The sequence below is a fragment of the Primulina huaijiensis genome, unplaced genomic scaffold, assembly GCF_012295235.1.
Source record: "Primulina huaijiensis isolate GDHJ02 unplaced genomic scaffold, ASM1229523v2 scaffold20025, whole genome shotgun sequence".
Taxonomy (NCBI): Eukaryota; Viridiplantae; Streptophyta; class Magnoliopsida; order Lamiales; family Gesneriaceae; genus Primulina; species Primulina huaijiensis.
In genome coordinates this window covers 15,956-32,399 of record NW_027351963.1, presented here as the reverse complement: position 1 = coordinate 32,399, position 16,444 = coordinate 15,956, and the positions used below count along the sequence as shown (strand labels likewise).

General features: G+C 35.0%; 3 protein-coding genes across 7 annotated transcripts; 2 read left to right on the top strand and 1 right to left on the bottom strand.

Moving 5' to 3' along the window:
• Window positions 1-64: 64 nt before the first annotated feature.
• LOC140966096 (E3 ubiquitin protein ligase RIE1-like) lies at window positions 65-3,774 on the bottom strand. The gene is made up of 5 exons (XM_073426430.1): window positions 3,139-3,774; window positions 2,276-2,395; window positions 1,266-1,398; window positions 1,034-1,186; window positions 65-431 (listed from the first exon to the last, which is right to left on the bottom strand). Exons 1-5 carry the CDS (start codon window positions 3,600-3,602, stop codon window positions 270-272), a joined length of 1,032 nt encoding a protein of 343 aa, XP_073282531.1. The 5' UTR covers window positions 3,603-3,774; the 3' UTR covers window positions 65-269.
• A 2,863-nt stretch (window positions 3,775-6,637) lies between these two features.
• LOC140966097 (microtubule-associated protein 70-2-like) lies at window positions 6,638-8,650 on the top strand. 5 transcript variants are annotated; one of them, XR_012173242.1, is made up of 7 exons: window positions 6,638-6,930; window positions 7,014-7,184; window positions 7,288-7,442; window positions 7,537-7,662; window positions 7,755-7,826; window positions 7,909-8,028; window positions 8,155-8,649. XR_012173242.1 is itself a non-coding variant. In XM_073426432.1 (5 exons), exons 2-5 carry the CDS (start codon window positions 7,437-7,439, stop codon window positions 7,948-7,950), a joined length of 246 nt encoding a protein of 81 aa, XP_073282533.1. In that variant the 5' UTR covers window positions 6,638-7,184; window positions 7,288-7,436; the 3' UTR covers window positions 7,951-8,650. The 5 variants fall into 5 exon arrangements, 2 of the variants coding, with proteins under 2 accessions (XP_073282533.1, XP_073282532.1); XR_012173241.1 differs by having other exon boundaries at window positions 7,909-8,650; XR_012173243.1 differs by having other exon boundaries at window positions 6,638-7,184; window positions 8,155-8,650.
• Window positions 8,651-9,567: 917 nt separating this feature from the next.
• On the top strand, window positions 9,568-15,582 carry LOC140966041 (phragmoplastin DRP1C). Its single transcript, XM_073426327.1, has 16 exons — window positions 9,568-9,808; window positions 9,882-9,945; window positions 10,377-10,481; window positions 11,455-11,556; window positions 11,996-12,046; window positions 12,162-12,223; window positions 12,449-12,539; window positions 12,647-12,711; window positions 12,875-13,069; window positions 13,204-13,323; window positions 13,414-13,484; window positions 13,667-13,892; window positions 14,056-14,106; window positions 14,535-14,763; window positions 14,856-14,995; window positions 15,285-15,582. Exons 1-16 carry the CDS (start codon window positions 9,677-9,679, stop codon window positions 15,408-15,410), a joined length of 1,830 nt encoding a protein of 609 aa, XP_073282428.1. The 5' UTR covers window positions 9,568-9,676; the 3' UTR covers window positions 15,411-15,582.
• Window positions 15,583-16,444: the final 862 nt, after the last annotated feature.

Below are 16,444 nucleotides of genomic sequence, written 5' to 3'. Positions count from 1 at the left end.
ATTTTCCATAGTTTCTATAGCAAACAACACTAGGTTCTACAAATCACTGAATGTGCCAGACGTAATGGGAGAAGGGAAGAAACCTTACACAAATTTTCTTCGTGACAAATTTGACTTATAATGTAATAATATATAAATATAAGCCATTACCTTATTCTCAGAACAACACAAAGCATTTCCAGTCTCTATTATCCCAACTTCAAGTATATACATTGTGCAAATATCAGAATAAATAAATCGACCAAGACTCTGAGTATTCCTCCTTCGTATTAGACTTGTTCGTTTCCCTTGAGAATGTTGTACTTGCATAATGGGCATGTTGCGTTCATTTTAAGCCACTTCACAATACACGTATCATGGAAGTGGTGACTGCATGGAAGAGCGTGGAGTTCGTTCCCATCCTCGTATTCGCACAGACATATGCAGCATTCCTGAAGAACATTTTCAAGTCCAAGTAGGAAATCAAACATATGCGGTGGCCCACAAATGGAAAATCAAAATGGGTGCATGGTAGCATGAACTCAAATTTTTGCAGAATGAAGGGGTACGTCCATAAGCAAAAGTGAGGGAAGTTTCTCACTCACAACCAAATGAATAAGTAAATGTGACGGAAGTTTCTTACTCACAACCAAATGAATGGGTTGAGATCTTTAAATGATGAATGGGTTGAGATCTTTAAATGATGATGGGTCGTGGTATTGGTTTCCTTCAACATTATGATTTTGTGTCGATTAAAGGGGTAACTGAATCAAAATAGCTTTATCACTTGAGCTAACTTCGAGTATAAACTACTTTATTCGACCGCTAGCAAACATCCGGTTGATTTTTAACATATCTATGAGCTTGAATCAAGACAGCTATTTTTTTAGGTATGAGCCAAACTAGATTCCGTTAAATAAAAATCGAATCCAAGCTTTACTTTATAAATATAGAGGCAATATTCAGTGCATGTGCATACTAGTTCTGAATCATCTGCTTGATATTTGAGATGGAACACATGCACACAAAAAACACCAACACATGATAAACTTACTGCATCATCAGGTAAGAGAATTCGCTCATTTGCTCCACTGCTTGTTTCAAAAGGAACCATTCTTCCTGCTCCAAAGCCTAGCCTATCTTCATCCTTGCAGGTTTGAAATCTGTACTTAGGAAGGACACTCAAATCGGCTTCTGATGCACCCTCCTGATCATCCAAGCAAGAGGGTTAAGGATTTTAAAATTGAAATATCATTAAAATTCAGCTAGAGGTCATCGTGGCATACCTGGCCTGCAATGGCATAAAGAACTGCAATGATGCATGGTAGGCAGCAACATAGTGCTATCCCAATAAGACATGCCAAAACAACACAAAATATGGCAAAGAATACATCAAATGCCAAGAAGACAACAGCCAACCTGCAACACATCAAGTATCAGTGGGTCTGAGAGTCTCTTTCTACAACTAATAACATATTTACTAAAGGCTCACGAAGTCCTAAGGTGCATGAGTGTCCTTGAACCTAAGAGAAGGTTGTCGTGCAAGGTGAGTCATGTGCCTAATTGAAATGAAGTTAACATAATTTAGAATCTAAAAATATTTTACAAACTTATCAACAACAATAAAGATTTGTGATCTCTGCATTTAAGTATGTCTCAAAACTTTCAAGGTCTGCCGAGGTACACACTTCATGAAAAGGTAGAGCCTTGGTTGAGTCTAGGCATCGGGATGTCCTTAAACCTAGGAGCGCTTTGTTAGGTTTTAATTACTGAGGTTAATATGCAAGGGAAGTAGAAGGGGAAAAACTTCAAAATCAGCCGAAGAAGTTTTCAACAGAATCATTTCAGAACAAATTCAATAGATGCACAGTTGATGGTTCCATTGAGGTACGGCTTAAAATACAAAAGGTGGAGAGATAATTATTATACATTTTAACATAACTTGCTGCTAATGATAACCCAAAAGGCAAAAGAGGTCAATTGTCACACTCAGTGTCAGGGCAAAGGAAACTTTTAATAGCAATTATTTCTGCAAGAAATGATGACATAAGCATGACTTCCGTTTCATCAGTTTGAAGATAAAAAGAAGAATGATTATTAACGAGGAAGAAAATCAATAAAGGGAGAAAGAATTCTTCTAACACAGGGTATAGCCATTTGGATATCGATTTCATGACTCGGATTTGCATTGATAATGTTTTTGAAAAAACACTGAGATGTATTATGTCCATGGTGACAAACATAAAAATCAATGAAGTACAAGCAGAAACATTAAAGAAGTTGGTTTCAGATATACCAATACAAGCGCGGAGCACTTCTCAAGAGAAGTTCACCACCTGAGACAACCCAGTAAAAGCCAACTATCCACCACAGGAAAGAGGCTATAGTGTTCACAGATTCACAGCGCTTCATTGTACTGAAATTAAATAAACGTTAGCTAAGCATCAGAAGAAATTAGCTTATTGCAGCAGTTTATATCGGCTTTCATAATTGGACACTACGCAAACTAATTACAGGAGCCATAGAAGTTAACCAAGTATGGGAAGCAATAAACTTCTAGCAGCGGTTTATATAAGCATCCATAATTGGCAACTAAATATGCAAAAACTAATTTCGGGAGGCTCAGCTATTCAAACCTTTGTGAGTGGACTACAAAAGGACTACATATTAAGATAATGATTGTCCCTGAGATTGAACGATAGAGAAATTAAATTAGGCAGGATCCAACTTCAACCTATCAAAAAGGAAAGAAGTTCCTAACTTTTTCTGTTGTTATCAGAATACGGAATCAGCAAAGAAGGCTCCGGATAAGGCCAAGACAATGTGCATGAATGGTGACACAAGGGAATAGAAATGAGCATATAAATATATTCGATTGGGGGACTGAAATTGAGAATGATAATACCGTTGGACTAATTAAAGGTGCATGCAATGAAGCTGGAAAACACACAGATAGAGTTCAAGAACAGAGAATAGAAAGATTAATACTCACAACTGATTTGCAAAAGCAGATATTTTAATTTCAGTAGTAGCAAATCGCGGACTCCTTTTATTTGCACTACGTTTTATTTGTTTACAAGAAGATTGCATAAAACCCACCCACAGAACACTGAAATTCATAGAACGCAACAAAGTAAAATTATGTTGGAATTTGCCAACCTCGATCGATTGCCGACCCCTAAAACCCCAACTCTCCCATTCCCATTCTCCTCCTCATTCTCACTTCCACTACCTTCCTCCCCGCCACCGTCTCTCACTAGCCATCGCGAACGCCGTCGGTACTCAACCCAAACAAGAACCACATGAACCAAACATTGAATCGCATACCCACACAACCAAACCCTGATCGGCATGTTAGGGTTCTCATCCAAAGTGCAAATGAGCATAACTGCAGACACAATCACGAAAGCCAGATTCCACATCACATCTAGCGCAACGATGGGCTTGGAATAACCCCAGTCAGCGCGGCGCTGCTCGAGCTCGCGAGCGGCGCTCTCTCGGACAACGACGGATGCACCGCCCCGGCGACGGGTGATGGAGGCGAAGCGAGAGAGGAGGAGGGATAGAGAGGAGGCACGGGAGGGCTGTCGGAGGGGTAGGAGTGGGGAGTCTGGGGAGGACATGGTTGGAATCCCAGGTCTGTTGAGTGAAGATGAGAATTGGGAAAAGAGAGTGCTTGGTTATTGGGAGTGACAGTTGTACGAAACTACAGTGACATGGATGGTGTAATCTAAGTTCGAGGAAGACAATATATTTTGGGAAATCGTATGCGACGGTTCATTTTTCCTCTTATGTTTTAGGAAACAAATAGATCAGTGCCAACTGAATTCTTTATCCTTTTTTTTTCTTTGTTTATAATTATTTTTTTTAGAATTTGTTTATTTGTATTACATATATAAATATTTGTAATTAAAATAGAAAGCAAAGTCCGTAAATTAAAGTTAGCTATGATAAGCACATTCGAGACCGTTCACTTGTAAGTTTTTTAATATGATATTTTATCTCATATTTTTAATGAGTAAAAAGTATTTTTTTACCTAAATTATTGACAAATTAAAACATAAATTATTGTAAAATGCTTAATTAGTATATGATCCAATAAAAAGTGAATTTTAGTCTTAACTTAAATTGCTTTTAAATCTAATTATTATTATTAAATTCAATTATATATATTTTTATTTTCGTTTCATTTATTGATTAAATTCTTTAAAAAGTATGCTTATTTAAAAATTATATCATGATGGATAAATATAGTAATTTTTGTATTAAAATATTAGAGTTATTAATAATAAAAATATATCTTACTAGATAAATTATATACTCAATTATAATATTTTTTAGACGTATATATAAAAATATAAAAAAATATATATAGTTATCACAAAAATTCTTGTGAGACAGTCTCACGAATCAATTTCGTGGTTGAATTTCTTATCTGGGTTATCCATGAAAAAGTATTACTTTTTATGCTAAAAGTATTATTTTTTATTGTGAATATCGGTAGGGTTGACCCGTCTCACAGATAAATATTCGTGAGAATGTGAGACATACTCTATAGTTATATATTACTAAAATTATGATTCAATAAATTTTGTAACAAATATATATAGATAAGATATAATAAGTAAATATATGTAGTCGGAATCCAAATGTACTGTTTTTGGATGATTTAAGCAATTTTGTTGGATTAAGTATGTATGAGTGAGAGTAATACTGAAAATGATGGATTAATGTGAAATTCCCATGCGTCAAGGTGTTCATATTGTGTCGCTTGATCTAAAATATTGAATGGTAATATTATCTATGCTGAGAATAGGGCAGACAATAAGAAAATGGTAAGACTAGTATTTAAGAGATATAAGACAACACCAGTAGATAGACACGCACATTACCGGACTCGTGAGCCTAACAGCACGACGCATTAACACCCAAGCACAGCACTTTGTGTCGCCACGAATATAAGGAAATAAAGTTGTCATTGGCTAATAGCTATAATTTTTTTCCTATTGGTAAACAGTTGATCATAACAATTGGTATCAGAGCGAGGTCATGAGTTTCAATCTCCCAATAAGCACATTTCTATACTTATCGGAGAGAATGTTGAGTTGAGTGTGCATAAGTGATAGTAATACTGAGATGTGTGATCTCCTGAAAAATTCTCGTACGTCAAGTTTTTGACGTTGCATTGCTTGATATGATCGACTAGATATGTCGTAAAAAAGTGACGCTAATTTTTAATGGGTATTATTGTACATGTTGGGGACATGATTGGTGGTACGGAAAGAGTAAAGCTATTTTTTAAGGGATATGAAACAACGCCAGCAGATAAACACGTACCTCCCTGGACTCTCGCGCCTAATAGTTTGTCTCATTAGCACTCAAACAGATACACTCCGCATTGCTACGAGTATAAATAAATAAAATTGCGTTTTGACAAACATTTATATTTTTTGACATACTGATAATTGTTTGATCATAGCAAACCCTAATCACTATTTTAGTTTTCCAAAATTTAATTAGATCATATATTAATTAATTAATTTACAATAATCCGTGTATTAATTTCTCGATTAATCAATATTTCGTATACCAAAATATTTTCTACTCTATTTTCAATTATATAGATAAATAATATATTTTACGCAAAAAAATATATGATTGCTTGAAACAGTGGTTTGGATATATATATAAACATATTATGTCATTCATTTTCTAATAATACAAGCGTGATATGATTTTTCAATCGAAATATAAAAATGACTCTTTTATTCAATGTTTCATAGTTAAGATCTATATGTATATGAAAACAATAAATATTTCAATTTGATAAACAATCACGTTATGGAGACAAATTATCATACTTGCTAATTTTGATCATTAATCAGAAAAAATAATTGGATGAAAAACTAGTTTTTTTTTTTAATTACACTCTCTGTAAATTGTGAAAGTTTGTATTTTTTTTAATTACACGCTTCATTTATCATTTCACATTATTATCAATTAAATGCATCTCTCTTACAGAATCCTTTTGTTGTGTTGTACTCTTCATCTGTCTTCAATTGTTTTCCTTTCATCTCTAAGATGCCACTTGGCGTCTTATTTAATGCCGGATATTTTTTTTAAAAAATTATTTTGGTTATAATATATATATATAATAATAATAACCATAAAAATAAAAAAAAAATTGACCACGACTAAAAGCTTCAGGTTATTATTTTAGGTTTGCATACAATGAATTTGACTTTTTTTTAAGTAACAAAATATCACTCTTTTGATTAAGCATTTATCGCGTTGTCATTAGCTACACAAATCCATATAATATTAAGTATGATAAATTAATAAGATCTTGTCTGTAATGCTTTTATAATAAACTGATACTAATTTAAAAAATATAGTTTATATAACAAAAAAATGCATGAAATAGATAAGCTTTTGACAAATATACGAAAAAAAAATAACGCCTATTGTTTTATCTTCATTAAAAAAAAATTATTGTATACATATTAGTTGTTTTCTTGTGAGCTTAACCGCCTCGAGAATGAAGTCAGAGGTTAGTCTTCTTAGCTGGTTACGGCGCTTGGATATCTTGTGAAACGCTGCCGTTCATGTGTCCTTGCTCTTATTATTATGTTTTATGAAATGTGTGAGATGTGTTAAAGTTTGACCCTTTACTGAGGAAACGACAGCGTATATCCTTTTCTGGTGGCTTGCAGATAAGGATGCGTGCCTGATAAGAGTGTTGAAGTTGTCGGAGCGCCTCCGAGAGAAAGCAGAGGAAGAGGTCCTTTTTGTTTCTTATTTCCTTTATTTGTTCCTGGAACACATTTCTGTAAATGCTTGTTTTTTTAAGCTAGAATAATAAAGATCTGACCGGTTTACTGACACGATATGACTCCAATCGAAGCTATCTTGGCCCCCTTGGAAGCTGAGATCAAGCTTGTTTGGCAGGAGGTTCATATTCGCTAAAATTTTGTTTAGGCTACCTCCATTTGGGGAGCATTTTTTAATTTGTTTGATACCCCCCCCCCTTCCAGATTGCACAGCTGCAGGATGATAACAAAGCGATGGACCGGCTTACTAAGTTGAAAGAGGCTGCTCTACTGGAAGCAGAGAGAACTGTGCAGGTTGCATTGACGAAGGCTTCTATGGTGGATGATCTCCAAAACAAGAACCAAGAATTGATTAAACAGATTGACATATGGCAGGTTTTGCGGTCTTGCACGCTCTTTGGTTTTAAGAACACATCTGAACATTGATTGTTTCTCCCTTTTTTTCCCCTCTAGCATGAAGTTTTTTATGATTTATCAGGAAGAGTATAAGATTTTAGACAGAATACACCGCCAGAAGGTTGCAGAGGTGGAAAGGCTTACTCAAACTGTGCATGACTTGAAGAGGCTGTTCTTGCTTGTGGCACTGCTGCCAATGCTGTGCGGGATTATCAACGTAAAGTTCAGGAGATGAATGTAATGTGGTTAATACGAAAGTACACTTGTGTTTCATGCATTATTCAGCGATATGAAACCCTAATATGTGATCAGCTTTTGCTGAATTCTTCAGGAGGAAAGAAAAACTCTTGATAGAGAGCTAGCTCGTGCAAAAGTAACAGCAAATAGGGTGGCAAGTGTTGTGGCTAATGACAAGGTGATGCCTTTGAAACAATGGCTTGAAGAAAGAAGATTCTTGGTAATTTAACCCAGTGACTATGGCTTTAACAATTGGACTTTTTAAGTATTAATGAGACGAGTTCTCACTATAGCTGTAAGCTGTTGTCACAGGGTGAGATGCAGCAACTAAGAGACAATCTAGCTATTACTGAGAGAACTGCCAAGTCTGAAGTCCAGTTGAAAGTAACTAGCTCAGATGTGTTTAATCTGAATTTTGTATGAATTTTCAATTTCTTCGACCTTAAGTTCTCACTCTTCCATCCAGGAAAAATATCAACTTCGTCAAGAGTTCTTGAAGAGACTTTAAGATCATCAAACACTGCTGCACGCAGTACGGCAGATGGAAGAAGCTCAATTAATGATCCTTTGCGTCGCCAGTCACTTGGTGAATATAATCCATCTCATGTGACTTAATCCAAATTAAACACTAAATTTTGTGATATGATCATCTGTTCTTTGGTTATTATCCTCAAATTTTCTGGTTCTTGATGATCTCCCAATAACCATGCAGGACTGTAGCAAGAAGCGGCTGACACGCAACACATAATAACAAATGAGTCTATTGCAGTGCTGAGGCGCAGTTCTTAGCAAACCTCGTAATTGGTCTCTTCTCATCTCGTATATTCAGCCCGTCTTTGTTTGCATAATCATGACGAGCAAAATCCAGTGCAATGTGCAGTATGCTTCTGACTTAGATTAGAAACCCTCACTCAACAATAGTCGCACAGAATCAAACCAAGAAGGGTGTTGAAGTTTACTCTTTAACATTTTTGAAATATTAGTTGAATTACAGTTAATTCGATTGTAAATTTGCAGTCTAAATTTGCAATCTCATCTGCGGTTGTTGTAGTGGCTATTAACTGTGATTCGAATTACAGTTAACATTCATCCTTGTGTTTTGATCATCTATATATAGTTTTTAGGTCCCTGTGATTTTTGTCCCTAGACAAATGTTCGGATTGGGTTGGGTGTTTAATTTCCTATTATATGATCTAAAATTAACCCATTTTGACATTCAAGTTTGGACGTGGGTTTTTAAATATGTTTTTTTTATGGAGCTAAGGTTTGTAATATTAGTTATTGGATGAAATATTTTCTGTTCGAATTGTTAATAATTTGGGCAAAGTTGAAGTATTTGCATCTTGCAATGAGTGTGCATCCTCGTTGGTTATTTCATGCCATTCAAAGTCCATTTGCCCGCTATGCGTAGTGATTACTATTGGATGGCATCCGCCTTCCGATGGTACTTTTCTGTTGTATCCAGTCTGTAAATGTGTGTTATATATTATATTGTAGTTGGTGGGTGTCTGCATTATTACTCAAAAACATTGCAAGGAGTCCCATGAATTTTGCATTTCTAAAGAGTTCATGACAAAAGTGGACTTCGCCAAATAAAATTGACCTATTAGCTATCTTGTGTTAGAGATTTTTTACCTAATAAATAGAGATGGATTACTAGATAATATATATAAAAAATTAAATTTTTATGCGGTTCAAGTCTATAATCTTAACAAAAGAGTTTGTTAGATGTTCCACTGAATAAAGTTTTTGAGAATTATATATATATTTGAACAATTCTTATCTTTTGAGCTAATTTTTGTGGTGTAGTTAAACTCAAGTATATAGTCTTAACATGAATACATATTTATTATTACATATATAAATGAAAATNTCATAATCAAAATTTTCTTGAATGATAAAAAGAATAAAATCACAATGCACTCGTACAAGTTTTTAAAAAAATTAACATGAAGGTGAAATGCAATAAATTACACATAATTATGGTAAACAATAATAATATCGACATAAATCACAATTGATCCAATTCCTTTATAATTATTGAAAATTCTGAAATAAAAAATAGAGTTGAATGAGAAATATATGCTGGCAATATTAATACACGTCACGCATTCGACCGTTTTTTCCGTTTCCTCTTCTCTCGCATATTGTTTTCTCATTTTCCCATAAAACAAAAACGCGGATCACAGATCCAATCCTACCAACGAATTTATTGCATTTCCAGATCTCGAGAAATGGCGACAATGGAGAGTCTGATCGGTCTAGTGAACAGAATCCAAAGAGCATGCACTGTTTTAGGCGATCATGGCGGCGAAGGCATGTCCCTGTGGGAAGCCCTTCCGTCAGTCGCCGTTGTTGGTGGCCAGGTCATTTTTCATTCTTCCTCATTTCCATTTTTTTAATTTGATTTGCTCTTCGTTTTAATTCAATATACTATAGAGTTCGGGTAAATCATCGGTGTTGGAAAGCGTGGTGGGGCGAGATTTTCTGCCTCGGGGATCTGGTAATTTTCCCGTACTTTTTTTCTTTTTTCATTTTTCACAATTGTAACGCGTGTGATTTACTCATAGTTGCGTTTTATTTCTTATCAGAGAACGAAAAGTTTCATGATTGGCTTTATTTTTATAATCCGAGTTTAGCTTACCAAGTATTATTTTAACAAAGTGTTTTATAAGATTTAGATTTGTTTTTGAAGGTTTGTGGAAATTTGGTTTTGAAGGTTTCTGGACATAGAATCCAACACTGTAGCATTCTTTGCATATAGTTGACCAAAATTTTAAATGGTTTTTTGTATCCAGACCTGATCAAGTACAATTTTTTTTCATCATTAAAAGTATAGTGTTTGCTTGTACTAAACCACAAATGCAGTTATTAGTCATAATTACTGGGAACATGCTGTCATCTGTTCTTGTTGTGATCTTCTTTACTTTTAAGGCATTGTTACAAGGAGGCCCTTGGTGTTGCAACTTCATAAAACGGAGGGAGGGGCAGAGTATGCAGAGTTTTTACATGCACCAAAGAAGAAATTTACTGACTTTGGTATGCAAGATTTTCTAGTCAAAGTTTATTTCCTCTCTTTGATTACTAGAACGTTTACTGCTTGCTAAATGCCTGTAGACTACGTACATTTCAAGTAAAATAAATGTTTCTTACCCTCATAATCAGGAATTCTTTGCTTCCCTGTAATGGAGACCTTTTAATTTAGTACAAAGTACCTCTTTAAGAATGATGGATTGCATATGGCGTCTTGGAAATGTTCTTTTCAAAGGCGCTTCTGCATCCACTCTCAAAGTCTTATTCATCAGGGAAGCTGCTAGATGGATCCCCTGTTGGGTTGAGAAATTAGACCACTTTAACTACCTGACATGTCATAGACTCCAACTATGAACCTTGAGTGGTTTGTAGCAATACATTTAATGTTCATGATGTCAGCATTGGAATATTATACTTCTTCTGTATTAACATTTTTTTATCAGTTTCTATATTCGAAGAATAAGACTTCAGAAGAGAAAGAAGCATTATCTGAGTGAGTGATACGATATGGGAATCATTCTTTTTTCTTGACTAGTTTGGTATATCTTGAATCTATGCTGAGGCATACGTCAATCTGAGTTCCTTGTTCTACACATACAAAAGTTGGCTCATTTTTTTTAGGATTGCGTAGGTTATATTATAACACATATAGAGTATTCTACTAAATGAACTTGATGAATGTTAGAGCCTTGGGTTTTGAATCCACCATTAGCCTCTTTGCAACCTCTTATCAAACTGATAAATTGCATGCATTGATGCCAATGGATGTTATATTCCATGCTCGAAGCCTTAAGAAATCGTACAATATGATTTTTTTTTCAAAAGAAATTTGTTTTCAAATCTTGATGTAGGGAGTTTTGTTTCTTACAATTTCACTTGGTGAGGAATGACACGTTTTGTTCTGCTGGTTCATCTTGACTTGTTTTGATGGCAAAAACATTTCAATCCCTCAATTTTTATGCATTTTGGGATAGCGCAGCTGCTGTACGAAAGGAAATAGCAGATGAGACGGATCGCATAACAGGGAAATCTAAGCAAATATCTAATGTGCCTATTCACCTCAGCATATATTCTCCAAGTGGTTTGTCACTGCCCTTCTCCTTAATTGCTTCTCCAGTGTTGGTAATGTTGCAGAATAGTTATTTTTACTACTTTCTCATTGTTTTTTTCTGTATTGCTGGTGTTTTTATCAAGATCTAAAACAGAGCATGTGATGTTGGTTATGCATTACGAGACTCTTGTTAACTTATATGATCGAACAATTTAGCTTCTTTATAAGCTCAATACTGAGCCTATATACAGGCTGGAAAACTTTTACAGGATATCAGTTTGTTGTATATCATCAAATTCTTCTCTAACTTAATGGCATTGCAAACATAGTATGGTTAATTTTCATTATTTTTTTTGTTCTTCATTACTCAAGACTCACCTGGACCACAAGCACATGCAAACACACATTTTTGCCTCTTCAGTTTTTTTATTTTTCCTTTGACTATCACGTGGATATGTTATCCTTGCAGTTGTGAACCTGACACTCATCGATCTTCCTGGATTGACAAAGGTAGCTGTAGGTGAGAACCCAACCATTGTTTTAATCTAGGTACATATCATGGAAATAATGTCTTTAAAATATTGTTTCTAATTTACTGGAAAGAGAAAATTCTTACATTTCTTCAACTCTTCCAGAGGGACAGCTTGAGAGTATTGTTGAGGATATTGAAATGATGGTTCGCTCCTATGTTGAAAAGGTATAAATATTAATATTTCAAATTTCAAAATCTAGTTTGTACCTATATTGTAATTTTTGTCGTTTTTCCTGGATTGAGTTGGCCCCTTTTCTCTACTAACACTACCACTTGCATTGCTTTTTAAAGCATCGGTGTATGTAATGACAAGTGTTGGCATCTGGATTTCCCCTCTTTCCCTCATTCTTTTTTTCACTACTTTATTTTTTATAATATTTTCTTTTCCAGCCAAATTGCATCATTTTGGCCATCTCTCCAGCTAACCAAGATATAGCCACTTCCGACGCCATAAAACTTGCTAAAGAAGTTGATCCAACAGGTACTCTTTAGACTCTTTCTCATCACTCCCTCCTCGTTTGTGCGCTTGTTTATCTGACAAACTTCCATATTGACCAAAATGATGACTCAATAGATTTGCATTTTTAGGTGAAAGGACGTTTGGTGTTCTGACTAAACTTGATCTAATGGACAAAGGAACCAATGCACAAGATGTACGGGTTCATTCCAGTTTCATTAGTGGTCTGAGAATGCACATGGCACTGAAATTGACTGAATATCAATCTTATTGCTCCATAATACATTTGATTTTGAATATTTTCATGTTTTGCAATGTTTCCTCTATTTAACTTTCAAATTTAATTTGGACTTTTTTAGGTACTCGAGGGTAAAGCATACAGGCTACAGCATCCATGGGTTGGAATAGTGAACCGTTCACAAGCTGATATCAATAAGAATGTTAACATGAATTATGCTCGCCAAAAAGAGAGGGAATATTTCGAATCAAGCCCAGAATATGGGCATCTTGCTCACAAAATGGGATCAGAATATCTGGCAAAGCTTTTGTCTCAGGTAAGTTAACCCGAGGCTCAACTCTATTTTTTAGCTTGATTATTCTCTTACAATGCAACCTTCAGCTATTGGCTGGGCCGCTGGGGCTATCAAATATTTTTTGACAATATTTATCTTCATTTTGGATGCATTAGCATTTGGAGACTGTTATAAGGCAGCGCATTCCCAGCATTATTGCCTTGATAAACAAGACTATTGATGAACTCAATGCAGAGTTGGACCGTATTGGCAGGCCAATTGCAACTGATGGTGGGGTAATGTTTTTGTCTAAATAAAAGCTGAAAGTGATCATGATTAGGTTCTAGGAATGGTTTCAGTTTTAAGAGTTTTATGTCCATCTACAGGCACAATTGTACACAATTTTGGAAATGTGTCGTGCATTTGATCGTATATTTAAGGAACATTTGGATGGCGGGTAATGCTCAAACGCAGTTGTTTCTCTTATCTTTCATTTGTATGATTATATGCATCAAACTGTTAGGATAAAACATTATTTTCTTCCAGTCTGCTCCAACGGACTTGGGACATGATGGGGTTGATATGTCCATTTTTGCAATTTTATGTGAGATTATTGATATGAAGAAAGATGTTTTGCAGGAGGCCAGGTGGATCTAGGATATATGGTGTCTTTGATCATCAACTACCAGCCGCTCTCAAAAAGCTTCCGTTAGATCGCCATCTCTCACAGAGTAATGTGAGAAAAGTTATTTCAGAGGCAGATGGCTATCAGCCTCATTTGATTGCTCCTGAACAAGGATACAGAAGGCTGATTGATGGATCGCTTGGCTTTTTCAAGGGTCCTGCCGAAGCTTCAGTTGATGGGGTTCGATATTTGTTTTTCAATTTTTTTAGCACGCAGTAGTTTTAATTAATGTCCTTATAACCGTATTCCCACACTTTCAAAAAGTAATGTCCTTACAAGGATGTTGACAAATGTAATTTTCTTGCAGTAATGTGTTGTTCTCTCTTTCAATTGGTCTTTGTAGGTACACTTAATACTGAAAGAACTGGTGAGGAAGTCGATTGCAGAAACAGAGGTAAATGGATTTAAGTAAGAAAATTGTTCACGGAAATTCTTCTTCTTCTTTTTCCCCGAGTTGCATCACTTTATCTGGTTGTGGAATGCATGCTCTAAAAGTCGCAAGTTCTCAAATTTAGCTCCAGAAGAATGTAGTTAGTTCTTTGAATTTCCTTGATTGGATGCTTATCTGCAGCCTGTGGATATTTTGGCTCATGTGATGTGAAGTATATTTGTTCTTTTTAATAAGCTGTTGAAATTTTAGTTTCCATACATTTTGGGTGAGTTAGATTTTCCCAGTAATGATATTAATATCTGTCGCATTATCAAGACTGCCTAGAACATTCATTACCTCCAGTCAGCCAGTTTACTCTTATACGAGTATTTTCATTATAATAGAAATAGATTGACAATCAATCATATATAAGTTTAAATCTTCGTATGCAGGAATTGAAACGATTCCCAACACTTCAATCTGACATAGCGGCAGCTGCAAATGATGCGCTGGAGAGATTTCGTGATGAAAGCCGCAAGACGGTTTTGCGGCTAGTGGAAATGGAATCTTCTTACCTTACTGTAGAGTTCTTCCGTAAACTTCAAACAGAACCAGAGAAAAATACGAACCCCGCAACTTCAAATGTAGACCGTTATGCTGACAATCATCTAAGGAAAATCGGTATGTATCTGTAGATACCTCCTTTGCTGACAATCACTTGAGTTGCTTCAGAAACAAGATAAGGAATGCGTTACTGTTCTGATTGTTAATAGGTTCAAATGTGTCTGCATATATTAACATGGTTTGCGATACGTTGAAGAATACTATTCCAAAGGCCGTTGTTCATTGCCAAGTCCGGGAGGCTAAAAGATCACTGCTTAATCAATTCTACACTCAAATCGGAAGGAGAGAGGTATGATAACTTCGTTGTGGCAAGCTATATTTATCCAACATCATTACTGCGAGACCTAAATCTCATATGAGAGAAGTTTGAAAACTTATACACTCTAATTAAGTTATAGTAAGTGATTTGATATCAAATGTTCAATACGGATCAAAGTAATTGAATTTTATGGCATATGAAGTGGGAGTTGTGGTAACTCCATGTCCGAAGTGGCCTGAGGACCATGTCCCTGGCAATTGTTGATGTGCGTCAACAAAAATTATGACAGTATATAAAATTAATAGTTTTGTATTTATAGAGGGAGCAACTTGGGAAAATGTTGGATGAAGATCCATCTCTAATGGCAAAGAGGGAGACCATAGCTAAGAGGCTTGCGTTGTACAAGTCTGCACGTGACGAAATTGATTCGGTTGCGTGGAAGTGATTGAAGAACAAGAAGACATCCTCAATTTTTACAAGATTAAAACGGCTACCTATATTTACAAGCGTGAGTATTCTTTTTGTGACACCATGATTTGTCTTGACGGGACAACTTCGTACAAACAAATGTGTTTTCAGTCTTCTAACTGTTCATTCTTTAATTCAACTTTTTTTATGCGCATCTCTTTACACAGCATAGAGTCCGTATGGGCTATATTGATGCATATTCACGATGTTTTGAAATTTATGGGATAAATTTGGAAGTGTCTTTAAAATATTGTTATTTACTATTCTTACTATTTGAATTAATTGTTTTTGTGAAATAATTGGTAAATTGATTTATTATACATTGAATCAAATTTTATTTGTGAGCTCAACCCTCATATATTCAGGCTTTGCTTTGGCTATGCTACACACTCTCTGTGTGCATGGATAAAACTAGACATTTTGATCCCCTATATAATACATGAAATATGTCTTCCAGCATTTTAGAGGACGCACTGCTTTTTATTCTGTCCTGTTTATAGGAGCCAGTAGGCATAACTTTGTGCATTACTTTACTTTTATACTTGTCCATTCATATGTGTTTTGTTAAAAGTATGTACTTAAGGTCCATGTACAAAATTTGTTTCCATCACAATTAGACATCCGATTTTATATATTTTGTTTTTCTATATCAAATAAAATAATTTATTTTACCATAAAAAAAAATTTGCCCACAAAATGTGGGTCATATTTAAAATTGATATGTAATTTCATCACAAATATAAATTATTTCATCTACTTTGAAAAATTTATATAAATGATGAGGAGAAGAGATCATAAAGTAGCATAATATATTATTAAAAAATACACACGAGTCAAACATAACATTACATGTCGCTCAATGATAATGTATTAAGTAAGTTGAGAGTCGACTCTAGAAGTGTCCATCAATAAACTTGTACATATAAAAAGAAGGAACAAATCTACGTGATTCAATGTCGATGACAATTCTTGATCTCGCAAACAACCAGTTTCACGGAACATTGCCAGAGT